We start from the raw sequence: 24220 nt of genomic DNA, 5'->3' as shown, positions 1-24220 counted from the left end.
GCTATTAGCCTAAACACAGCTAACATGAAATACCTGCCCAGAAAATAGGCATCTAACATTTATTTCCCATATGTGAATCATGAGGATGAATAAATCGGAATTACCACAGTATGAACATAACTGTGGTGCTGCTACTTGACTGACCTACCAGGGACAAGATCACCACACTACTTTGATCGGGTCATTGATCAAAAATCTAGAATCCAGAGTGATTGATCAATATTCCGAAATCAAACATGTGCAGGTTACTGTCTCCATTATTTTGTTAGGCCACTTTATAGCTCCAGGTTGCTTCTGTCTGGGATTGGTGGGAAGTAGGGAGAGAGCAGGTCCCAGCACACACTAGAATACATGGTACACACACAGACAGGAAGGAGAGCACGGATCCTGGAATAGCATCTCACTCACAAAATGAACTCTGCAAAAGAATGTTTCGTTCGGCAACAAAAAGAGCACAACGGTGGGAGCTGACACCAAGCCAGCTTCTTCTGCAAGTAATGGCATCAACATTGTGCCTCAGGATTTTCACTGAAACAGATTTCTCACACACACAAAGAAAACAAATGTATGTCAGCAAATAGAAAAGAAACCTGTTGAACAACTCTACCTTTAATCCCTTGATACCTGGCGTTGTACCCTGTTCCCCAAGCAGAGATTACCATAGTAAAAAGGCCCTTTAATATGAAGGGCGGTCCCTAAACCCAGCTACACCTCTCTCTCCATCCCTTCGAGGGCTTGTAGCCTACCCCTCATGGAGGAACTGAAAAGTCTGTGAGCGGGCGTGCTCCCAGTTTACACATGACTCCAGACAACATGTCACAACATGTCACAATGATAACAAGTCACTCTGATACAAATTGCTCATTGCATTGCAATATTCAGACAAAGGTAAGACATTAGAGCTCATTGCTTCTCAATGAAAGGGCACAGTGTACATCTTGTTCAGAAAAGGGTGAAAGTTTCCAAGCTGTCGAGCAAGATAGGTCTGCAGCTGCTTAGCTAACTGTTGTGGCTCCCCGCTAAGTTAAGTTGGTCTGCTTGAACGTCAGTTTGTCAGAGTCAACACCATCCACTAATTCCACCCGTCTTCTTATCTCTTCATGGATGCAGTTATTAACATATCCTATTCTACAAAAATATTTTATTGTGTCTCCTATTTTGCGCTTCTTTATGTGTGATATAAAAGCAAACCACGAATCCAAACCAAACAAAGTGCTCATCAGTTTTTGTAAAAGAAAACAAATCATGGTGCGTTTCATGGCTTTCAGTTGTGAGATGGAAACTATCGGTAGATGCCTTGTGCTGGACGACTCGACTCCTTGCCCTGGGTGGCCTCGCCGGGCTTCTGGCTCGGTTGTCACTCCAGCTCAAGATCATTTCTCCACGACTATATTTGGCTTTCATCTTCCTCTCTATAATTTGTTCTCTTCAAGCATTATGTTTGCAAGTGTTTATGTGCCCTCTGCTATAGACTCATGTGAACCTTTGTAGATAAGGGAACATGAGGAGGAGATAAGGGCAGAAATGGAAGCGTTCAACCCCAATGATGCAGAAGCCTGACCCTTCACGCTGGTATTGAGAGGCTGCATGCAGAAACAACATAAATATCAGTACACGGGGTCGCACCTAAATCATACCTCCCCACCTACACAGTGAATCGACCTGCAAATAAAGACCAGAGAGTTGTTAGGATGTCGATCGCTTTCTTTATGATGGCTTAGTGTGAACAGATGTCTGACCAAATACATACGAACTATGCTCTCCAGTATTTCTCATTACTGTAAGCAAAAGAACTGATTATTGCCAACACAATCTAAGCTAAAGATAGGGATCATGTGTCAAATACAGCAGTACAGTACGTGCAACTGCTGCTGTTTCTCACATCCTCTTTTCCCATTAGTGAGACCAATCTCTGACTGATATGGAGGTTGGCAGATGTGCCCTGTGGTGCAGTCTATTTTAAAACACAGATTCGTTTGGGCCTGTGTGTGTCTGCATGCTGCCTGGGGTCAATTCATCCACTGACCCGTTCCAACCCTCCTCTCACCTCAGTGTCTCAGGAAATGACAGCAGAGTGCAATCCCCCACAGTCCCTTTTCTGCCCTCTCAAACCCCCCCCCCACCATCCGACATGTTCAGATGCTGCTACCACCTGCCTGTCAGCCCAAGTCATGTCGTAAGTAGCGAGGACCTAGTGTCACACACTGAAGAGTTGCTATCCTCCGGCGCTGAAAGGGTCATGTACAGTACCAGCTACATGTGGCGCAAAGAGCAAAGACCGATTGAAGCAGCTACCCTACTGACATTACATTATTGTCTTTGTTTTTGAGGTGCATAGGATGAGTAGAACACGTTGAGATGTGATGACAGGAGAAAACCAACCTGGTCCGGAATAATTATGTAACACTCGATGTGGTTTAATGTTTCTAGACAGATGTGCATGTGTTTCTTCTGTAGCTATTGAGGCAACCATGACAGGGCCACAGTGCAAGAGAGAGGGACCACGGGAGGTGAGAGATGTACAAGGAAGTTCAAAGCATAATGAAAGTCTCTCCTCTGCTCATTCCAAAGGGAAGAAAGACATATCTACTCCTTTCTGCTGCTCCTTTCCCTTGCATTTCTCACAGTTCAGTATTTAAATGGTTGGATTCCCCCCCCCCCCCTATCAATTGCTGTTTGTTGATCATGTTTGTATCTTCACAGTGTGCTTTTGGAGTGGCTGCTCCTGACTGGCCGAAGTCAGAGGGTGATGTGTCAGTAAGGGGAGAAAAGGATTGGCCCGTGGGTGGTGCGGATGGGCCCGGGGGCAGGTCTCAGGATGGCGTGGCTGAGATGATGGCCTTGCAATAGGTGATGGTGCGGAAGGTGCGGAAGGTGCGGAAGGTGCGGATGGTGCGGAAGGTGCGGATGGTGCGGGAGGTGCGCAGGATTTGCTGCACGGAGAGCCAGCTGGTTCGAGGATGCTGCAGCGGCCATTGCTGCAGCAATAGCCAAGGGGTTGTGCAAGAGCCTTGCACCCAAAACTTTGGTAAGATCCTTGGAGAAGGTCAATGAAGACTGCAAACAGAAGGGGGTGCACAAAGAGACACAAGACGAGAGAGAGAGAGAGGCATAAAATGATTGGTTCCAGAAGAAAGAACACATGGAGGGGAAACGGATATAGATCTGACTCTTGAGGTTTATGATGTATCATAATGCAGAGGTTTCAGTCCAATTGAATTGTACATTTTCAGGAAGAGGACACAGCCAAAACAGAACAATGGCGGCTTGTGTAGGGATCAAATGAACTTGATCTAACCACTCCAGGGACTTACAGACATCATGTTCTCAATTCTCACTGTCTGATTTTTGGATCTCAGGTTTTGACGAGTGTGTCACACAAGTGGAGTCCGAATTCAACAGTGAAACTTAAAAGGTTACCGTCAGATCAGCTCCCCTGTGCTTCTTGTGTCGGCTGAGGAGGGGGTTAGGCTTGCCCGCCATGCCGTCCCGGTGCCTTCGACTTGATATGTGCTGAAAGAAAGGAACACATGACTTATTCTGGTAAGTATTTAACTGTTAAAAATGGACTCTGGAGACTAATAATGTAATTTTGAGACTCTGGATTTTACAATATGCGCCAATGAAAAGAGAATTTGCTCTATCATTATGTAATCATGGTAATTACAAAAGCACTCACAAAATGCTTGTTGTATGAAAAAGTAATCTTAAAACTTCAACAATAGCCAGTTATATTGTATTTAAGTATTATACCATTAAATCCAATTAATTCATAATATCATTGGATAAAAATACATGCATTATTTCTTCTTCCTACCTGTTTGAGTTGCAGTTCAGAGTTGACCCGCACATTGCAGATCTCACAGTGGAAGGTTTGTTCCTGAGTGTTGGGGTCCACCGGCCCCCCTCCCTGCTCTCCAATGGGCTTGGGGCCAATGCGAGGATACGCCTTGATGGGGCCCAGCCCGCTCCGCGCCTCCAGGATAGTTTTGTGCTTGGTACCTGCAGACACACAAAAACACAGGTCAACAATGCCATAAGCCAAGATGAAATTAGATATTTAGAAGCTAATAGAATTGAATGAAATAACACATTGGAGATGCATCACAATTTATAACATATGGGTCAAGCCTCTTCCAACTGTCTGAAGTGAAATAAGTCTGGACAGCCTTTCTCTGTAACTAATAACAGTGATTGAGAAACAGTGACAGTGACAAATATCAGGGCATGAAAAAAAAAGAAGAAAGTACCACTGGCTTGATTCTCCAATAATTGACCACATATGCACAACATAGAGAGCATGTTGCCGTCTAAAGTTGTAGTGGTATGTTTTTCCCACTAGAGGGCTGCAGTCAAACAGCTGTGCAGTTGAAGGATGAACTCAAAGCCCTCTCGAATGTTAACATTACAGTAAACGGTTGATAATGTTTGATCAGTAAGATACGGTCCAGCAGTGTTCACTGTAGTGAATTGTATTACCACTTGTGCCAACATCGATAACAGCTCTGGACTACTGAACCCTCACTGTCGAGATCAATAGTTTAGACTCTAAATGTCAAAATTTGGAAATTTAAGGCCGAGTTATTATGAGAAGCAGATTTGCCTGGCTCGAGGATGGATTTGACGTCAGACATTTGCTGCCCTGATCATGACTGTACTGTTTGACAAAATAGTTCAAATACCCTGAACAAGCTATATTACATGTAAGCTGCAGCTCTGTCTTTTGTCATACTGGGATACTAGGTACTGGATTCTGAAAGAGGATCATGTTGTGCAACAGTTCATTCATACTGTGAGCAATTAAAACTGGACTTGTTTCATTGCAGATGGGAGTGTTACATTAGACACAACACAATTAACACAACAGATGTGTCTCTTGGCAATACCAAGTAATAGTCTTCAATGTGCCTTCAATGTGTCTTCAATGTGCCTTCAATGTGCCTTCAATGTGCCTTCAATGTGCCTTCAATAGTGTCTTCAATAGTGTCTTCAATGTGCCTTCAATGTGCCTTCAATAGTGCCTTCAATGTGTCTTCAATAGTGTCTTCAATGTGCCTTCAATGTGCCTTCAATGTGCCTTCAATAGTGCCTTCAATGTGTCTTCAATAGTGTCTTCAATGGATTTCGAAGCTCATTTAGTGAGAGACTCAGGATGCCTCAGTGTTCTACTGAATGAATAAGAAGGTCTTTCCTTCCAGCAGCAGTCCGATTTTTTTAATGAACACCTTTTAGAGGTTTTTATCTTTCTGATGTCAATCCTGTTTTATATGGCATTGTCTGGTGTTATTTATCCTTTGGCATGTGTTTTTGTCTGTTGTGTACTGTGGACTGTGTCGTCTGTATGAGTTTTTGGGTGACAAATGAGTTTCCCCACTGGCGATGAACAACGTTTTCTAATCGAATCTAATCTAGTTGCATGTGAACTCAGACCTCTTAATGGTCTGATCACCTGCTTATGATTTTTTTTCAGCAATTCAAAAAAGATATTCTGTCAGATGTTCAATAAAAGATGTCCACGTGCACATAAAACGAATTTACAAGAGATTCCAAACTGATGCATGTTTCATACATTTACATGAAGAATTTCTATATGCAGTGTTTTCTTAATTTGAACCAACAAAATAATCACACATTTTGTTCTTGGCCCCCCCCTCCCCCCACTGACCCCTATGCCTCTTGTACTCACAAAGTAAAGCATCCCACTGTCTTTGGTTCTGGCTTTGAGTCACTCTCTAAAATCCCTTTGAACAGAGGTAAAGTTACAGAAGAGAGAGAAGTGGTTGGGGTGGTGGGCTAACATGGAGGCTGTGCGCTTCACTGGGGAGGAGGGGCTGGAATGACAGATTTTGCTCGAGGCCAGAAAATGTGCTCCTGGGATATCTGTTTTTGCCTTTGTTCTATTTTGGTCTGACAATGGCTGGCCCAGTGGATTTTTTTGTCTTTGTATGGTTGACTCATTGTGTAAACCAACATACAAGCATTCATAGCACATTAGAAAACGTGCAAATAGGCAATGGGTTGACAGGAAACTGTAGAAATAACATTACATACACATCATTTCTCTATTTTTGCCTTCTCTGCTGTTCATTCTCACACAGAATGCCGCACATGCTGCTCAAGTCAGCATGATGCATGTTTTGATTTTTGAACCCCGCTAACATGCAGTTTTTATTTGAGAACGAGTGAAGGTGATTGTTTCCAGATTGTTTAAACTTTTTCAACTCAATTGCCATTCAGGGTTTGAATTTTGGAGCAAACTAGTTGATAACAAGCTGTGGATACTGCGTGTGTGATTTCTTTGTATTTACATGTGTATGTACATCGTAAACATGCTGACGGACAGATGTAAAGTAACATTTATTGTTGTGTAGACTGGCAATTAATCAGCACTAGATAAAGCATGAACTGCAAAAGCTTTCCAGATGTTAATCTAACTATAATGGTTGATGTGATTGCAATTGTATTGATTAATACTTCCTCCAACCGTAAGAGGTATTTGTTGGCTGCTTTCATGTCTGGCTGAGCTGCTGCACCAAACGTCACTCAAGGCAAATGGGATAGAGTACACTGATGTGGGGTCAGTCCCTCGTCGTCTGTTGTGTCTCTGTAGTTTTTCTTGTGTCGGAGAGTGTATCAATAATAAAGAGTGGAGATCAGCAGACACAAACTGTGCTCACAGGGACATGAGGTCACATGGAGAGACATTGATAGAGCATCACGGATTAAAGCAGGCGGCGGGCACCTCAGGGGTGTTTTGGCAAACATGTTGTCAGGTGTGACAGTTGTCTGACAGAATGTTGAAGCTGGTATTGTGTTGAGCTCAGCCACAAAACATATTTTTCTCTTATTCCCTCATGCAGTGGTTACCCGCCTTAACCACCCTCCTCTGCAACTGTTTCAAGTGGAAGGCTTCAGGCTACGGGAACAGTTTTTTATCTAAATGACAAGACAAATCATGAAAGTTTGAGTGAGGCATGTGGGTGAAGAAAGTATTGTGAGTTAGCAGAGTGCTACATGAGAGAGCATGGCACACACACACACACACACACACACACAGGTGAGGCACCTTGACAGAGCTCCTGAACCAGTAAATCAGTGCTTGGTTACATAGGTTGAGCCAGACAGCGTCAAGGAAATCACTTATCTGCTGATCAGCCTCTGCTGGGGTCAAGTCAGTAACTGAGATGAGATGGTAGCACTTACAGTAAGAGCAGACAGATAATAGACTGTCTTTGAATCTTTGTCAGTCAAAAGAGATTAAATAATGTCACTTTGTGTTATTTACTTATTTACATGATTCCACCTCCACACATTCCATGATATCCACAACATTGTTTTAGACACCTATTGAAACAACTTTAATTGCCTTTTCAAAATAAAAAGCATCCTTCTATGAATAATGTTCAAAAATAGACTTATAATAGAATTACTTCAAATGTAAATATTCCACATCATTTCAAAGCTGTTAAACGTTAAAAGTTGTGAACTAATGAGTTTCTTCTCTTAAATTGATCAGTTTGGAGTTTTCGCTGAGTCGACTAATGTATTTTAGTATTACATTAACAAATATTTCACTATTTTGCACTTTTAGTGTATTTCTCAAATTCCATTTTAAAATATATGAAGTTGCTACAAGGATCTTTCTTGGCAAAATTCACATTTTGTTTCCAGCAGCAGCAGCAGCAACAACAGCAGCAGCAGTGTAGTTTGAGAAAACGGAGAAGAATCCTACCATAGCTGGAAATACGAGGGAGAAAGTTACATCCCCCAGAAACTCATATTTCATCAACAGAAGATCCAAGAAAGTCCCAGTTAATCTCACCTAGTTGAATTGCCAGTGAATTTCTGCAATGTGCAGAAGCACGACAGCAATTTCAACGTATCAGACGTCACAGATTAACCCACCTTTGTTGTGGGCCTCCAGCTGTGACAAGGAATTGACAGCCACCTTGCACAGTGAGCAGTACAGCAGCTTCTTGGCCTTGTCCTCCTCTGTCTCTGGATTGGACGGGCTGGAGGCCGTGGTGCCGGCGGCTCCTGAAACAGGGGGTTCAGATCCAGGCTGCTCTGAGCTGGTGCTGCCAGAGCAGCCTGGGGAGGATGAAGAAGGGGGGTTCAGGAGAGGAATGGGGGTGGGCAGGAGGGGGCACACCGAGGGCATGGGGGAGTCCATGGGTGGGGTAGGCGGGGTGGTAAGAGGGGGAAGTGGCCCCGGGGCCAGCAGGGGCCCGTTTAATTGTGACAGAGGCTGCGTTTCATCTGAAAATAACAAAGAGAGACACAAAGAAAGAAATAGAATACATGTCAAACGCAGGACAAAGACAAATCAAAGAACTGATTTTGTGGTACATGACTCAAACAATAAAGTGTTTTGCTGTTGATTTCATTGTCTTCAAACTCAGCGGTGAAGTAAAGTGCCCGTGAACTCTCTGCTATGTTAAAACACATCGCTTATCACAGCTGAAAGTGGAAGCCATGTTCCACTTACAGACGGAAGTTATTTTGATTTCCTATACCCAGTATAGGAAATAAAAATAACTTCTGTCTGGTTAAAAAGAGCTCCTTTTAATTCAATAAATAAAGTGGATCAGAGGAGAGAAAAAAACAGATGTCCCATATGTGTCAAATCATGGGCATACGTTTATGTTTTTTAGGCTTTTTGAAGTGTTCGAGCCAGTCTTTCACTGATGTGGTCTCATCTTATTGAAATATTTCCAAAGTGAGAAATAGGAAACAGCATGTGCATGTTTTGACTCTTTCCAACACTTGTTGTTGTTTTTGGCTGGCTTTGAAGCAAAATAGCACTTGCTTTGTCATTAAGTGAGCTCTCCTCTCGCTCTCACTCTCCTTCTGCTCGCTCTCCGTAGTTTTAATTTCTTATTGTTGCATGTGTTTGATTGCGCGACGGCTACTCTGTAATTTTTTTTTTAGCATGGAAAATAATTATACATACTTTGCCAGACACATGTTTCTGGTCAGCCACTCCCATACGCAATACCTTTGGTATTCTCTAAGCAATGGTTGTTGACCGAAAAAAGACTCCCTAAATTTGGGTGGGGTCTTCAGAACTCCCCCCATCAGAGGGGAGTAGCAGGCCCTTCTCCAAACTCCACAGGATGTACTGTAGCGCCGAGGACAGGCAATGGAATCCCCCCTGGATTCTGGTATTACAGGGATAACATTGAGTATTTCTGGGAAGAAAACAAATATTGACTTAAATTTCCGTTTAAGGATTCCCATGTGTTTTGTAATTTTGTCACATGGCAGAGTCCATAGGGGTTGTGATATATTTATGTTTTTGTCCCACCCTGTGAGTTTTATGCAACTATCTGATTATCTGTGTGATGTTTAGTTGCTCTGGCTGCTCCATTGCATCGTCTCTGATGAAGATGCCGTTGTGAGTGGTTTTCATTCCATTTCAAAACTCCCCTTTATTACGTATTGGAAGTTTCCAGCTGCAAAGCTACTGGCTGCACAGAGAGCTTCAAACACATGTTTTATTAAAAAGGTAAAAAAGAGAATAAATCGGACTCTATATGACATTTGGGAGTCCATAAACCAGGTGCAGAGGGAGGGCAAGTGATCTTTGGAGAGTTTTGTGACTCATAATGTGTTTACTTTGCCACAAGCTGCCTGAGCTGGTTAAGTTGATTGCAGAGCTTGTACTAAGTGCAGGAAGGCAAAATGACAGAGAAGCTGATCGTTCTCTCCATAATTGTTGATGAATTTCGCCCACACGCAGGCACGTACGCACGCACATGACTTTATTACAATGCAAAGAAACAAACCCAGAATCCACAGCGGCCATGTGGTCTGAGTTAAAATCAAGTGGGGGAGGGATGGAGATGGTTTGCCAAATAGTAATGAGGGATTCCATGATCCATGATGGCCTGGAGGTCTGCCTTACCAAACCATCACATCCAGTCACTGTTTCACCTCATACCACAGTGAATGTCTCAACTCTCATCCCCCTTAGAACAAGTTCAGCTTGAGGCTAACCCCTCAGGGCCTCCGTAGCCACAATAATTCACTGTCTGTCTCAGCAACCCAAAATTACAATTCTCACTGACCAGCAAAATATTTTTCTGTCATTTACTGACTAAAATGAAAAGCACGTAATTCTAGATTTGCTATGCACTCCGAGTAGCTGAGAAAAATTGCTATATTTTTCTTGCACTGCAATCCCACAGTTATTTGAATCTCCAGAAACTAGGGATGTGCTTTAAGCCTAATTAAACATTGATAAGGCAGTTAACTGACCTTCTTCCCTGCTAGCGCGCCTCATAGCCAAACAGAAGAAGGCATTATTCACTGGGAGAGGTCAGCAGAGGGAGATAACTCTGTCCAGATGCTTTACACTATAGTCTGGTGTGTATTGCCTGAATCCACCTCAGGAAATTAAAGCTATGTGTAGTATGCACTCCATGGGGAGAGGCTTTGTTGATAAAGCCGTGGGATTCAATACAGACCAAGTCAAATTCAGAACAAACCACTTCCGCTGTGTGCTGTTTCAGTGTGAAATTAACTCTGCGATAACTTCTTTGAAATGTAAGAAATAGTGTGAATAGAATTGCTGTGAAAAAAGTTGAATATTAAGGAGTGCCCATGAACGCAAATGTTCCTTATTGTACAAAGAATGTAAGTGATCTCATTGAGTCGGGAACCCGACAATGAGTACGCTTTTTGTTGTAAAGTTGAAAGCAGAACAACAGAGTTATCAATCCTGGGTGTAGGTTGTGCAGTGATGATGAGACACTTTGTTTATTTCAAATTTTGAATGAAAGTTTTGCAATTTAAACCAAGGCAAACAGATGACAAAGGCTTGCATGAGTCTTTGATTGTTGTGAGATACTGTTCCAGCTATTTTTACCAGGAGGTTTAACACAGGAGGGCATATTGACTGTGTGGGTAAGATAGTTTGTTGGTAGGTATGTTTCTGTGTGTGTGTGTGTGTGTGTGTGTGTGTGTGTGTGTGTCCATTCTTAATGATTAACGAGCTAAGAAACTCAATGCTGACCCGACGAGAGCCGAGCCTCATTCATAATGCAGTTGGGTGCCTTTTTCCCAGTCTGGCCTCCATCCGAACTCTAAGTCACTCACTCACACACACACACACACACACACACACACGCACACACACACACACACACACACACGCCACAAATGCAACTGTGTATTAGATTGTTATGTTGATTACTTTACGTTGATTTAATCAAATGGCTCACTTCAGAGAAAAATAAATAAATTCCCTGAAATCTCCAAGACTAACAATAAATATAGACAGAGCATGAAAAGCACATCAGCTCTGTGTAACTCGATACGATAGTCACCTCATAGCCATGCAACCCAAGCCCTCACATGAAAGTCATCTGTTTAATTGACCTTGGGTGTGTGTGTGTGTGTGTGTGTGTGTGTGTGGCTGCGAGTGTTTGTGTGGACTACAGTGCGGCACAATATCAGTGTGGTTTTAACAGGGCCCTTCATTAGAGTGGGAGTGTCAGACAGCAGAGGGATAAAGAGGATGGGAAGGAGGGAGGAAGTAAACAGCTGCCTCCCCGTTGCTCTAAGCCTAATTCCCCAAAGCGAAGGGCCTCCTTTGCAACTTTGACCGCGAACCCTTTGAGGGCTACACAACTCGTGAGCTGTTCTGATAGCCGTACGGTTAAATACAACATTCCGTTAAATACGGAACCAACAGCACTGCCATAACTAACCTGTCACTGTTTTAGCCTTCAGCAAGGTCTCAATGTGTCCTGATTGAAGCCAACACTGCTGACTGCATTTGATATGCTAATGAGAAGTGATGCTTTATAAGGTCATGATACCAATGCTAGCCAATACTTCGACTGTATCCTAACTGAAACTCTCGGAAGTGATGTTTTATAAAATCCCAGATCAACAAACAGACCATTCACAGGAAAAATGCCACAACATCAACAACAAATGCTTCTCTGTGTTGTGGGAGATTTGCACTGCGGGAAATTTTCAAGTCGTCCTTCCATCTCTGCGCTTGCATGTGCCTGCCCACAATGTTTGTGTGTGTATAGGTGTTTGCATGCATTATGCATTCGGCCTACGTGTCTTTGTCAGCTTCAGAGTAACTGCCCCATAGTGACCCATACTAGTGTGCACAAGCCAAATCACAGTGTCCGTCCTCCAGACGCTGCTTTCCCAGTTGAGGCCACACACAGCTGCCTGAGATCTGTTGCCCTACTATAAAGAAGAGGGACAGGATCACATGCAAACAAACAGTCCACACTCACAAGCAAGCAAACATACAGGCAGAGCGGGAAGAGACAAGCTTCCAGGGTCACGAGAAAGAGGCTTGGATGGAAAAAGGCATTCTTTCTCATGTTACTACTTTCAGATTTTCGTCATGGCAGGCTTGTTTTGGCTCCTCATGCTTTTGGAGCTCGCCCCGGGAATTCTCACTAATGGTGACAGGCCTGGAGCTGATCTCAGATCCCCGTCGGAATGAGAGTGAAAAAGAATGGCCCTCTTACTACTCTGGGATCAGCAGAAAGAAAATCTTACATTTGATTTGTATGCATAAAAAGAGAGACAGTGATTTGCTAAGGTCTTTGCGCTAGTATGTTGTGGCCTTTTGACCTTTTTATTGGACCTGTGTTTTGTATTTTCACTCTTTGTATTTGCTCTTTGCCTCCCGGTCAATAATGTTGAAACGTCTGGTAAACAGTCAGCTACAGACACCTTTGTAAATGTCACAAAAACATGGCCGGTCTATTCATTGCCTCGTGTTTCATCCAAGGACAGAGTGACACTGAGAGAATGGAAAACTCAGCGTGGAGAAGGGCAAAGGCACACAGCAACCAGCCTCTGAATTTGCAGCTTCAAATAGGAAGATGAGAAAGTCAGGGAGAGAGAACGTAAGACTGAGACAACAGAGTCAGGGCAAAAGAGATCCTGCTAAAGAAAGAGCTTGCTCTCCGTCCTTACCAACTAATAGATGGAATATTCCAACAGTGAATTCCTGTTCATTAAAGTCAGCTGCTGTCTCTGTCCTTTCAGATGCTGGCTTTGATTCTGGTCAAAGTCTTCCACAATGGTGTCATCTTTATTTCTCTTAAAAAAGTCTTAGCACCATTACCACCACCCTGAGCTCAGGCAACATGGTCTATTTTGACTCTTTGGCAAATGGTGTTGCACTTCTGAGTAAGTCACTGCAAACACACACACTCACACACACACACACACACACAGACACACACACACACACGGACATATGCACACCACAGTGAGGTTCCTTGAAAAGATGCCAGGAAACTGCCATGTGACCATATGCCAACTCACCTGCTCACAGTCTAAATGGACAGGCACCAAACCAGTTTAGCATTGCACAGCTGAACAAAGCCTTGCTGTGGTTACACTGGACTAATACAGGGGCTTGTGTGCAGTAGTGAAATGATGTCTAAACTTGTCGCTCATAAAGACTTTTCCTCTCTGTGCTACTCAGCTGTCGGCCAGACAAGATCATTCTGCTAAATTAAAACAAGAAGCTTGTGATCTGAACTAATGCAGCAATCGTATACTTTTACGACAGTGCACATTTCGGGTCATGGCAGGCTTGTCATGGCAAATTGGGTCAGACGTCTTCTGTTTTTATTTAAATGTCCCTATAAACCTGTTTCCCCTCAGTTATCTGATCAGAGGCTGTTTTCATAGCCAGACATTCTGCATTCAGACTGACTTGGTCCCACTGCTTTGAAGTTCATTTCTTAATGTAATTGAATGTGTCTCGGGCTACAGAAAGGAACACATTGCTTCATTTGTGTCCCGCTTTTAAAGTAACTCCCTTAGCATTCTGAGATCACGATAAATGAGTTATCTTTCATGAAAGGATGTGCGTGAATATGTGAGGTACTACTGTCAGTGTTTCTTTGGCTTGTGTGACTGTTTTGGCCATAAGCTCTGCTGCAACCGCATTGGACCACAGAGAGAGCTGAGACGCTCGCATGAAGAACAACACACTGCAACGCCACTGTGATTACATGCCTTTGCTGTTCTTGCATATTTTCCATTTTATTCTCCAACAAAACGATAAGCTTCTCAACATCCCGCTTGGATTGAAATTATTATTTTGACAACAAAACTCACTCAAGCACTTTTTTCCGTTTCTAGTAGTAACAATTTTTTGCTGTCTCACCCGCGTTGTTTGGCATGCTGTCTAGTGCAGTGCCAAGGGCGATGGGCGGAGACGGGGAGGAGGTGGGGGGCACAGTATGAGGCTTGTCCCCCTCCTGAGGGCGACTCTTAGAGGTCTCAATGCCTTTCACTCTCCTGGCATGCCGGTTTCCTTTGTAATGGGCTTCTGCCTGACTCTATAGGAGAAGACAGACAAAAAAACATGTTTATGTTGTAAGTGAACAACAATGCCAACAGGTGAATAGATCATTGCAGGCTTGATTAGACACACTGTGACACCCGCACACACATGCACTTGTCATTATGACAGCATGTTATTCAATAGGCCATATTCTCTGAGCCACAGACAGCAAGCAGGTTTACACTGGATGGATAAATGGATAACAAGCTTGGGAACAAAAAGATGCAGTGATGGAGACATTCGAGACCTAGACCCGTCTGTCCCCCGCGTCACTAAGTCATCTTTTTTCAGGCTTTAAAATTAACAAAAAATGATCATGCAGTGTATTGAGTCTAAGAATACGTCTGTTTTCTGGATCACACCTTTATCTACTTTGGGCATATTTGCTCCGCTCAAAGTTTTGACATACTTTACATCAGTGGTCCCCAACCACCGGGCTGCGGACCGGTACCGGCCCGTGGATCATTTGGTACCGGGCCGCACAGAAAGAATAAATATTATATTATTTCCGTTTTATTGATTATCAGAGTCTGAAAGAAGTTTTGTTTTGAAAAATGACCGGATTCTCTCGCAATTTCATCCGCCTGTGTGTCTTGACACATGTCAAGACGCTTGTCTCGGTCACGTGATACGTTACCTCACAAATTAAGCCCGCAAACTAGCGAAAATGAGTAAATAACTTTTGGAGAGCTTCTTTGCAACGGAGAAAAGGCCACTAAGGAGACAGAAGAAGAGCCGACAACTTCCAAGAACAAGAAAGCTTCATTTAACAGACAATATCAGGAGTCTGATTAAATAACAGGAGTAATTCTGACGCACCAAACCCGCTCTGCAGAATATGTGGCGACAGAGGAAAATCAGCTGCTGGAGATTGTAAATGACGGTGGCCTTAAAAGTATGTTTGAGACAACAACTCTGCTGGTGTTTTGATTCAAATGAAGGCTGAATATCCTGATATCGCCACTAAAGCACTGAAAACTCTGCTTCTATTTCACACATCCTCTTTGTGAAGCGGGATGTTCTGCAGTGACGCCAATCAAAACAATATTACGGAGTAGACTGGACATCAGGAACACACTTTGGGTGTCATTGTCTCCCATTACCCCCAGATGGGACCGTCTCGTTGCAGAGAAACAAGCTCAGGACTGCCACTGATTCAGCGTTATTGTGAGTTGTATTTATACATGCATTTTATATTTGTTTTCATGCCGATCGTATCGTTTTATTTTGTCGTGTTTTTCCGCCACACCTTGAAGGTCGGTCCGTGAAAATATTGTCTTACATGAAACCGGTCCGTGGTGCAAAAAAGTTTGGGGACCTCTGCTTCACATCATCTGCAGTCTAAACCGCTGCATGCATCCTGACAGTTCTTGGCTCCAGCTTTTATTACTGCAGCCATGCTGACAGACATGCCAAGGGGAGTTGAACTACCTACCCTCCTATAACACACGCATTATTATTAAAGCAAACATTATCAGTGGGAGGCTGACATACATGTACAACATAAATACTGTGATCGCCTTCTGCTGCTTGCAACCGGGCAGCTAAAACCCTGTCTGTAATATCTCATAGAAAGATAAACTGCAATGTGGACACTGAGTCTGGAGGTTTTCAGGGACTGGAGATCATCCTGCGTTCCAGCAAAGAAAATAAATGGTGCAGACATCTATTACAGAAGCTAGTTTGGCTAACATCATGATGAAAGGCTAGCTACTATGTGTTTGTTCAGAGGGTAAACAACTACTCATTCGTGAGGAGAGTCTGTCTCTAGTCTGTGTATGTTTGTGTGTCTGCACAGAGGTATGTGCGTCTGGAACAACATGGCGCATGAGATGCAGGGTTGCTATGGCTGTCTCTGCCAGTGGCCTATAGCTTCACAGTATGGTGACTGTGAAAGAAAACACACACATATAGGGGGACAGGGTGTATTCACGTATTTGCCATCTGTTCGCCCATTCTTTACCTCCCCTCCGTCAAGGTTTAAGTGTCCCTCAATTCAAATGAAAAAGGCTCCGTACTGATACAGACACATTATATCAATGCAGCACTTGAGTCAGATAGCTCCCTGCTGTCTCCACAAGTATCTTGCCTGAGCAGATGTGTCCTGTCACATGGCTAAATAATCTGTGGATCAAGGGGCGAGTGATACAGATGATAATCAAGTAGCTGGTACAGTTAGTTGCCAGGGAGAGACATGGTCTTGAAGAGAGGCTGACAGCTGCTATAGGTGCTGAAAGGCGTGGAGAACTTAGGACATCACTGACCACAGGAGTGTGGATAGACTGGCAGGGGGATAGAGGGTGTTGAGTAATGTTTGTAAGCCCGGTTGTGTATGTTTACTGTATGTGTGTGCCTGATGGCATCTGGGACGTGAGCTGGCACGGTAAACCAGGGGGCCGTGACTGAAGTGATTTAGATGATCACGTGTTTCTTGTAAATCATGATGACAAACTGCTCTAGATATAGCAGACCCTCTGTAACTGTACCCTGTCAAATGGGTCTTAAGAAGCTGCTTTAGATCAAGGTGGAGAGAGATGTGGGTGCAAAGGGGGGCGGGGTCAGTAGGGCATGCCGACAGAGATGTGATCTCTCAGATAAAAGAAGGAGTAAGGGGAGATAGAAGAGTACATGGTGGTGCACGGCATAGCCGCCACATAGGCTCTCTCAACCTCTCCCACCAAGCCAAGTGGATTAATTGCTGAGCAGGTGAGCATCAGTGTGATGAAGACGAGAGAGAGAGAGCGTGGAGGGAACATGGAGGCGATATGGTGCACAGCGAGGGAACTACAAGACAAGGAAGGTTATTTTAAGAGCTGGACTCTGGGAATGATATAAAAGAGACACAAAGCAGAGCTGCATCACATCAGCCTGTGATGCCTGTGTTTCATTATGCAACGGGTTCAAACTGAGAAAGTGCTTTCCATCGTGACTATCATTCTGAGGGGAAAGCCGTGATGTTACAGCATAGCTACAGCTGCAGCTCCAGATGAGACAAAATGGGAGATAAAAAGCAGAAAATGACGGATAGACTGGCAAGATAAACAAGCAGGAAACAGAGTGAGGGGAGGCGGCAGGGAAGTAGAGAGGAAGAGGAATAGAGTAAGGAATGTATATCAGCCAATAGTCTAGCTGCAGCAGCTGTGATGTTGGTCAATGCAGTGGGACAGAGCCTATGATGTCACTAATGCAGCACGCCACCAAGGTTATTATAAACCACCGTTTAACACCTCACACCACCTTCAACGCAGGGACAGTGAGGCACAAACCCTCCCCTGATCCATTCCTCCTCTCTTTCCCCTCTCCTCGCTCCCACTTACCCAAGATGCACTGGGGCTGTCAGAGCCAGACACTAATCCATGCCCTTGACAAATGCATCTTATAATAAGTAGTGGCAGGCAATTTTAAGCATTTCCACACTGTAAATAATGTAGCATGAGGAGAGGGAGACAGATAGAAAGAGGGGGAGAAGGTTGCTGAGAGAGAGAGAGAGAGAGAGAGGCAGAGAGAGAGAGAGGCAGACAGAGAAAGATGAAATGGGGACACATGGATGATGGCAAAATGATGCGTGAAATGAGGGGAGCACGGGGTGCGAGCAGGAAGGCAGAACTGGATGCTTGTGAAGACAAATACATTGGTCATGACTTTACTTGGTAAGCCCCATCACTTTCCTCGACCTAAACAACCCAATTAACTCACAGATGGCAGATGAAAACTGAGAAATGTCAGCATCAAGGGCAAAATTATTGTTCTCTCACAAGACAGAGCCCCGGACTGGAAAAACGAGGTGGGGAATCCTTTGAAGTGTTTCCCGCTGTATTATTTACACCCATGAAATATTCATCCTGACTTGACATTATGTAAAGGAGAAGTGTGGGTGGGGAGTCATTCGATGGCGATGTAAAGGGCAATGTTTTCTCCAGCCGAGCTTAGTAGGACAGCACAAATGACATACGGCCTGCTTCAAGTTTGACATTGTTGGTATACTGCAGTGTGCGCTTTTTTCTTCTCTATTCCGGAAGCAAAGGTGACAATGACAGCAGAGGGGTGGTGTAGCCCTGCATATTATAATCCCGGGGATTTAAGTGTGTGTATGTGTGATGTGTATGTCCTTTCAGGAGCTAGACGAAAAGACAAGGCTGCTGTTACCGGTTTCATATGTTCACAAATAAACATGAGCTTCAGTGAAGAGACCAAATTCTCAAGGAAACCTAAAATATTTGCTCTGACATTTATTCTTCCGTCTTTATTTTCGATAGTTTAGGAAAGTCCTCGCTGTTTATGCACGTCACAGTTTGGGACAGTTTTCTGAGTATGTTTATTGTTGTCCCAAGTCTCTCTTGAAATTGAAAACATGTAGATTAAGCCAGTCATACCTAGAGTTTACTAAACAATTCATAGTGTTGATGGCACTGTGAGGAAGAGGGATCTGTGCAGCCTACTGCTATTAATAGTATTTATCACCCCACTCTGCACATGCTTTCCTGTCAGAAATGCTCAACACACATTGTGCTTGTTTATTTTTATATTTTAGGGCGGATGTGATGGCAAAAAGACAGTAAAATCTGGACACATAGCTCTCATTAAAACAACAGGAACCATTAGGTTAAATATTTAAATTCTTCACAGATTTACTGGATATCCGAACTTTATCCATTAGGAAATGTTGTTAACCACTAGCTATCGGGCTAAAAGTATTTCATTATATAAACATATTTATTTCCTGCACCTGTGACGATAAACAGCAGAGAAATCTGCAAAGAATAGGCTTAAGATTACAGCCCTGTAGCTTCCTGACCACATGGAAACCATAATTGTAGACCTGAGGAGTATATATAGCACGAGTCCACTCCTTAATGTTGTGTATTGTGCATGGCTGTACGCCCTGGCCCTGAAGTCTGCACCAATGAATAGGGAGCATCACAGCCAAATTATACACTGCACACAAGACATTTGGCATTGATTTTGTCACGTGTCTATCTATCCTATTCGTCCACAGCAAGAAGAAAAGACTGAGAATGGGTTGGCAACACATAAGATACTTCCATCATTTTAGTTTTCTTTAATTTATCATCAGTCATGTACAAGCAAGTTGCTCCAGGGTATAACGTGCCATTAAACTCCCATTATGAGTTTAGATATAAACTACACCATATGAACAAAGAGATGAAAATACTGTTTAAATTAGATTCATACAGAAGTACGAAAAAAACAGCTTGTTGTTAATTCTAAAGAGATTCCTACATCATGGCATGCTTGAGTGAAATTAACTTCACACATGTTGAAGATCTTACTCAAGCTTTGTCGACGTTGATGGTCGAAAGGGAAAATCCTATTTCTCTCTCTCGGCTTCTGCAGCAGCTCTCTCGGCTTTGTGTTGCAGTGATTATTGCTGCTAACTCCACACCGAGTTAAAATAAATTAAATTCCAACGGGGTCGCAACTGCCAAAACACAGCCCAAACAAATGTACCACATACTCTGAGTCAACACCCACTCTCTGGAGAGCCTTCCAACACATTCCTACAGAAAAGGCGTACGAGGTGAAAGGTGTATGCTTATAAACAGCAAGGTACGGCATATTTAATGACACTTGGGAAATGCAGACATCCCGAGAGATGGATTTATTGTATTTTTCTGTACCTCTGAGTTGAAGCGGATCTGGCAAACGTTACAGGAGATGACTGGCCGCTTGGTCTTGATCAGTGGAACTCCAAAGGTGTGGTTGATCACGGCCTTCTGCACCGGATCCATCTGAGAGAGAAAATAACAAGGGAAGAGACAAAGAAAGAGAGGCATCATGTGCGCTATTCATACTCTTGTACTACAGTCCTGTGCTCCAGAAGTCCCGGTGCTACAAGTCAACAGGCCTGCCCGTGCCCTCTACATCGGATGGTAGAGACCAGTGTAGCGTGGAGAGGCCCACAGTTTTTCTGCCCAAGAGACTAAAGTTGAAAGTCTAACTGACCACATGCATGGGTGGATAAAGTGTGTATTTATAGTGTCAATGCAATGTTTGCTGTATGTCTGTGTTTTTGTTCAGCAAACTGTGGTCAACTATCGATATAATGCTACAACTGAGATACCTGTTGCATCCTACCCGAGCTCAGCCCTCTGATCCTGACCAGGTTGTAGTTCATACTGTCCCTGTGTTCATTATTTCAGCATTTACATTGTGTTCAGCACCTCGTGCAAATTTTACTTACTCGCTTTAGGAGCTCTACAGATGGTAGGTGGCTAAGCCGCCCACTTAAACTCTGTCCCAGACACAAAAGACCCTGCCTGTACCGATCAAAAAGGGCTCCATTCCAATTATTTATCTGTTTGAAGCTCCATTTATCTAGTGACCATTGTTAATTGACCTCAGCATTAGTCTGGAGTCCATGGCTGGTGAGGATTTCCACCACAAACAATTGTCTGGCACTATGTCTACAGCTAAAGCAGGTAAAAACGTATAAGATGGTGCGGCACCGTATGAATATGCAAAAGGAATAAAGAGAAAGAAAAGCCGTGGGCTGAAGAACACAATGGATATGATGCTATGTGTTTTGAATTCATAAGGCACTTGGGGAATGTTCCAGACAGTCCTCTAAGTCTGATGCAAGCCTCTTGGTTTGGAGAGGGCTACAGACTGTAAATGATTTGGCTCATCTCTACGTGCAATTAGGCAAATTAGCAAACTTTCCCTGAAGCTATCTTGCACCCAAAACCATTGTCTCATCTAAAAGCCAAATGGCTCAAGACTCTGGCGTGACGGAGACAAAAGAGCGGCTAAAATTAATATTCTTATAACTCGTGCACTAACAATTTCAATATCTGCATGTTACTCGGCAACTCCAAGAAAAGGGTAAACGGAGAGAGAGAGAATGAAATGGGGAGGAGGCCTGAGACATTTAGCTGTGTGACGCCACGTTACAGAAACACACCATCTGGAGGAGCGAATGAGTGAGAGAGTGAGAGAGGAAGATGGATTGGGACAGATAGAGAGAGAAAGGGAGGGAGAAACGTGAAAGAATGCAGCTATAGAGAGAGTGAAAGAGGCCCATCCCGGACATCCTCACATTGCACATTCTTATCTCATGTGGCTCTCTTTCCCATACTCCACGTTCCTTGACACCCTCTATTTCTCTCCTCAGAAACAGCCTAAAGTTGTCAGGATCCAGGATCCCTGTCTGACCCGTTGTGTGTTTCCCCTGATCTCCTCTCCTCATGTGTTCTGTCATTCCCCTGTTTGTTATTGTGTGCCATGTGCTCTGTGTTTGTCCTCTGCCTCCAGACGCCTCCCATGGCCACACCCTTGATTGTGCACAGCTGAGGACACTCCAGCCGATCACCTCCTGCAGCCTGCCACACCAGACTCAGGGCCCACTAATGAGTCCCCTGTCACTGTATAGACTCTGGTCCTGCAGTCTGGGGTTGTCAGGTCGTACCGTCTTTCACCCGCTGAAACCCCGTGGCATCCTCTGCCCTCCTTGTGTTCAACGGACTACCCACGCCGTCGAGCTGCCAGCCCTCCGGTGTCGAGCCACGGGACTCACACCGTCGATCTGCCTACTCTGGTGTCGGACCACGGGCTCCACACCTTCACACATTCTAAATCAAACCTGTTAATATTAACTTCTGTCTCCTGCGGTCTTGCGTTTGGGTCCTACCTGTGAACTCCCGTGACAAAAGTAGGCTCTATACTGCTGCTGTGAATTCAAATGGATCGAAGGGGAGGGGCGGATTTTGAGCAATGCCATCGGTGGATGAATACTACCTGAGCAACTGCATGAGTACCTCAGCTGTGACTTTGCAAGAGCCAGCTGAAGAGAAGAAAAATCATCTCAACTTGTTTGTGACATTTTTTAATAAACTCCTGCCCAGCGTTACCCCAACTCCCACAATACAAGCAAACATAACTGAAATGCAAAATGTTAAATACTGCATGTCGGTGTCATAACTGTGACCCATCATCAAGTTTAACAAGGGCTTGGTGGTGTAACTGTACACATGAATCATGGGCTTCTCCCCAGCCTGTCATACAGTGCTCTGGGTGTGGGTCAGCTAGGATCCGTCCAGTCTATGCAGCTGTTAAAAACACCGCCCAGCTGCTAATAAGACTTTTTGGACGGCAGCTCACATGGCCTCTATACCCATTTGTTCTCCAAAACATGACCGCATGAAATAGGAGCTGTGCCTTGTGATGTAACGGAAGAGGGATTTTCCAAAACTCACTCAAGTTGCTTTTAACCAATTTTGAGAAAATCAGCAATTTTCCTTCAAATTGGCAGTGTTTTCTGCATCAGTTATTCATGATTTAAATCCCTTTAATGTCTAAAATCTGCCCAGTATATTGTCATTTTCATTGATAAATTAGACTGAGTGAGTTTTGGAAACATGTCAATTCGAACTGTTTGTATATGTGGTGAGAGCTCTGACCATTGTTAGCACATAGTCCACTGACTTAAGAATCACTCAGCGGTCACATCAACAGCTCCACAGGGCCTCAAGACCCAAACTCCTTAATGCCTTTTGTTTACACAGAGTTCCTTCTGAGGAGAAACAGACCAAATAGCAACCGAGCATCTCTCAGCGCACTGCACAACGACACGCACCGAAATTCACGACATCCCCATATTTTGCAGTCTTTTTCTTTTAACTCTCACTTCTCTCCAGTGTTTATTTTTCATTCTTTCATCCTTTCTCTGTTTCTGCTTGCTTTCTTCTTCTGGTGTGTTTGATCAGTTCTCAGCAACAAAATGTTTGGAAGGGTTGAATTCCAGCAACGAGGAATGCACTGTTCTGTGACTCTCGGTGGGACCACTCTGGCAGTCGCACTAAAGTCTGCACTGTGCCAGATGCAAACAGCCTTTGGAGCTTTGAATGCGACAGTACTTTTGAGTTGTGCCCAGATGAAGACACAATGGGGTGAAAACAAGAACTCCAAGCATTTACTTACCTTCTTCTCCTCTGTGTCTGATGAAGCGTGGAGCTGCATTGGTCCTTCCGTGTGTGTGCTGCTGACCAAGGTGTGAGTTTGAACCTCAGCATGTGTGAGATTGAGAGTGTGTGGTGCACCTTCCTCGCTCATTCAGCCCCCTGGTTGGTTGTCAATGCTGAATACAAACTAACTCGCTAAAAACAAAAAACTCACTTTTTCCTAGTGATACATTGCAAGCCACGATTTCTTTGTTTTCCCCCTTTTGGCACACTCGCTGCATGTCTTTGAAATGCTGCATGAGAAGAAGTTAGTGTCTGCTGTAAGGATTTTCTCAAATCGCTGCCTCTTTTTTCACTGACACATCACCTAACAAGTGCCTGTCCCCTTTGATCAGCCTCCTTCTCTCCTCTCAGCTGCGTTCTCTCTCTCTGCCTCATGCTTCCCTGTAGTGCATTTCCCTCAGTTTGCCTTCCAGTTTTCTCCTCCCCTCCCCTTCCCTCCGTCTCACTCTCTCTCTCTCATTCTGTCTCTCCCTCTGCCCCCCCCCCCCCCTTCTTCATGCATACTAGATCTGTCCAGATGTAGCTAGGATCGGGTGACCCGCTCCCCTCCTGCTCGACTCTCCCCCTCTTCACCAAGTTCACACCATTTAAATGTCATCATCAGCTACTAGAGCTTTTGCCTGCTCAATCAAACCCCAACCAAACCACATATGACTACACACACACACACTACCCTTTTATCTGGTGTCTCACCGGTTTGAAGGCATGTGTGGTGATGCCTTGCAGCCAGACATTGTGGCACAGAAGATCTGATAAAGCCCCCAAAACACACTCTAAACGATTACTATTTTGATTAGTCTGAAACCTGAGGAGGCAACAGGTGTGACGACATATCAGCCGTTGTTCTGGGTGCCATTAGTGCTGACATAAGACACAGAATAAGAGTTGTTTAGGA

The 24220-nt window shown here is 44.0% G+C and overlaps 1 protein-coding gene across 3 annotated transcripts in view; it reads right to left on the bottom strand.

Moving 5' to 3' along the window:
* Positions 1 to 2139: 2139 nt before the first annotated feature.
* znf385a (zinc finger protein 385A) overlaps positions 2140 to 24220 on the bottom strand; it is a 54723-nt gene continuing 32642 nt past the window's right edge. For 2 of the 3 annotated variants that reach the window (XM_079274231.1, XM_079274232.1), the window contains exons 3-8: positions 19984 to 20094; positions 14165 to 14339; positions 7906 to 8259; positions 3818 to 4002; positions 3421 to 3513; positions 2140 to 3057 (exon numbers count right to left, since the gene is read on the bottom strand). In XM_079274231.1, the coding sequence (XP_079130357.1) occupies positions 2755 to 3057; positions 3421 to 3513; positions 3818 to 4002; positions 7906 to 8259; positions 14165 to 14339; positions 19984 to 20094 (1221 nt within the window). In that variant the 3' untranslated portion in view covers positions 2140 to 2754. Of the gene's footprint in view, positions 3058 to 3420; positions 3514 to 3817; positions 4003 to 7905; positions 8260 to 14164; positions 14340 to 19983; positions 20095 to 23281; positions 23654 to 24220 lie in introns of those variants that run through there. The other variant, XM_079274233.1, reaches the window with a different exon arrangement.

This window comes from Melanostigma gelatinosum (genome assembly GCF_949748355.1).
Source record: "Melanostigma gelatinosum genome assembly, chromosome: 8".
Lineage (NCBI taxonomy): Eukaryota > Metazoa > Chordata > Actinopteri > Perciformes > Zoarcidae > Melanostigma > Melanostigma gelatinosum.
Note: the sequence above shows the minus strand (reverse complement) of the source record. Positions and strands in the feature narration are given on the sequence as shown.